Source organism: Perkinsus marinus (assembly GCF_000006405.1).
Source record: "Perkinsus marinus ATCC 50983 genomic scaffold scf_1104296938126, whole genome shotgun sequence".
Taxonomy (NCBI): Eukaryota; Perkinsozoa; order Perkinsida; family Perkinsidae; genus Perkinsus; species Perkinsus marinus.
The window spans coordinates 1-1,081 of NW_003213596.1; the positions used below are offsets into that span (position 1 = coordinate 1).

A 1,081-nucleotide genomic window follows, 5' to 3' on the forward strand; every position below is an offset into this window, starting at 1 on the left:
ACGAGCATGTCAAGGTGGTAATGTAACACGAATCTCACATGAACACGGCTGCCCATCATCTTCCTAACAACAGAGCGCCAAGAATATCGCGTTTATGGGTTGCTTCAGGAAAATGCGACCTAAGGGGGACACTTTGAGGCACAAGAACGAAGGGTATATACAGGAATTGAGACTCTCCGTTTCCTCCGCCCGACTCCTTGATAGCATGATATTGCCCATCGAAAATGAGGAAATGTTTCTTGGCCTCGTCCAGATCCCCATGATTCAACGCCGTAATGGCGAAGTTAAGATGTATGATAGCCGTAGTCGATGGATCCTCCTGAATGACTTTCTCCATTCCTTCAATACTCGCCTACCTCGCATGAAGGTGCAGCGGCAATCGCTCTAGCATATGCATTGCACGAGTTCGTATAGTCGTCAAGCCTAGACAACACTATGCCGAGATACCTATATGGTACACACTGTATGCGGCTGAGTGCTGCTGGCATCTTGCGAGATAACCTACATGTAAATGAGGGGGTGCTTAGGATCCAGGTTGAGAGCAGCCGAGAAGAACGTGAAGGCCGAGGCGTACTGGCCCGTACACGAGTGGAGCTATCAAAGTCACAATAACTCGCACAGAGTTGAGTTCGGGAATCACCAGGCCGAGGTTAAATTGTGTTCTCCACCGTTGAGGCTCAAGTGTGATCGCTCTCTTAAGGCAAGCTATTGCTGCTACTAGCTTCTGCTTCTCTGAATGGACTGACTCATCATGATGACATACCCTCGAAGGTACCAAAGAAACACATGCCGACATTATTCCACAGTTCTGCACTTGAAGGGATCTGCACTGCTGCCACACGATATCTGAACAATGCTTTCTCAAGGAAGAGTAGATCCACTTACTTCACCAATGCGACATCAACATCGCCGTGGTCTTGTATGACACTCCCTGCGGCCAGTATTGTCCGAGGGTCCTTTGGATCGTAGACCAGGCTGATCGAAGGCGTCAAATAAAGCATCACTGCAGAATGCGAGACCTATTCCGAGGCACTCGAACGCCTTATAGCTATCATCTGCCTTCAGTAGCAGAACGCCCACT

General features: G+C 49.0%; 1 protein-coding gene across 1 annotated transcript; it reads right to left on the reverse strand.

Annotated features, from left to right (window-relative positions):
* Window positions 1-148: 148 nt before the first annotated feature.
* Pmar_PMAR017434 (bardet-biedl syndrome 4, bbs4, putative) lies at window positions 149-1,001 on the reverse strand (the record flags this gene model as incomplete). The annotated part of the gene is made up of 6 exons (XM_002782818.1): window positions 149-319; window positions 378-447; window positions 506-594; window positions 641-732; window positions 764-846; window positions 886-1,001. Coding segments are annotated over 6 exons (621 nt in total), but the record flags the coding sequence as incomplete, so codon positions are not given.
* Window positions 1,002-1,081: the final 80 nt, after the last annotated feature.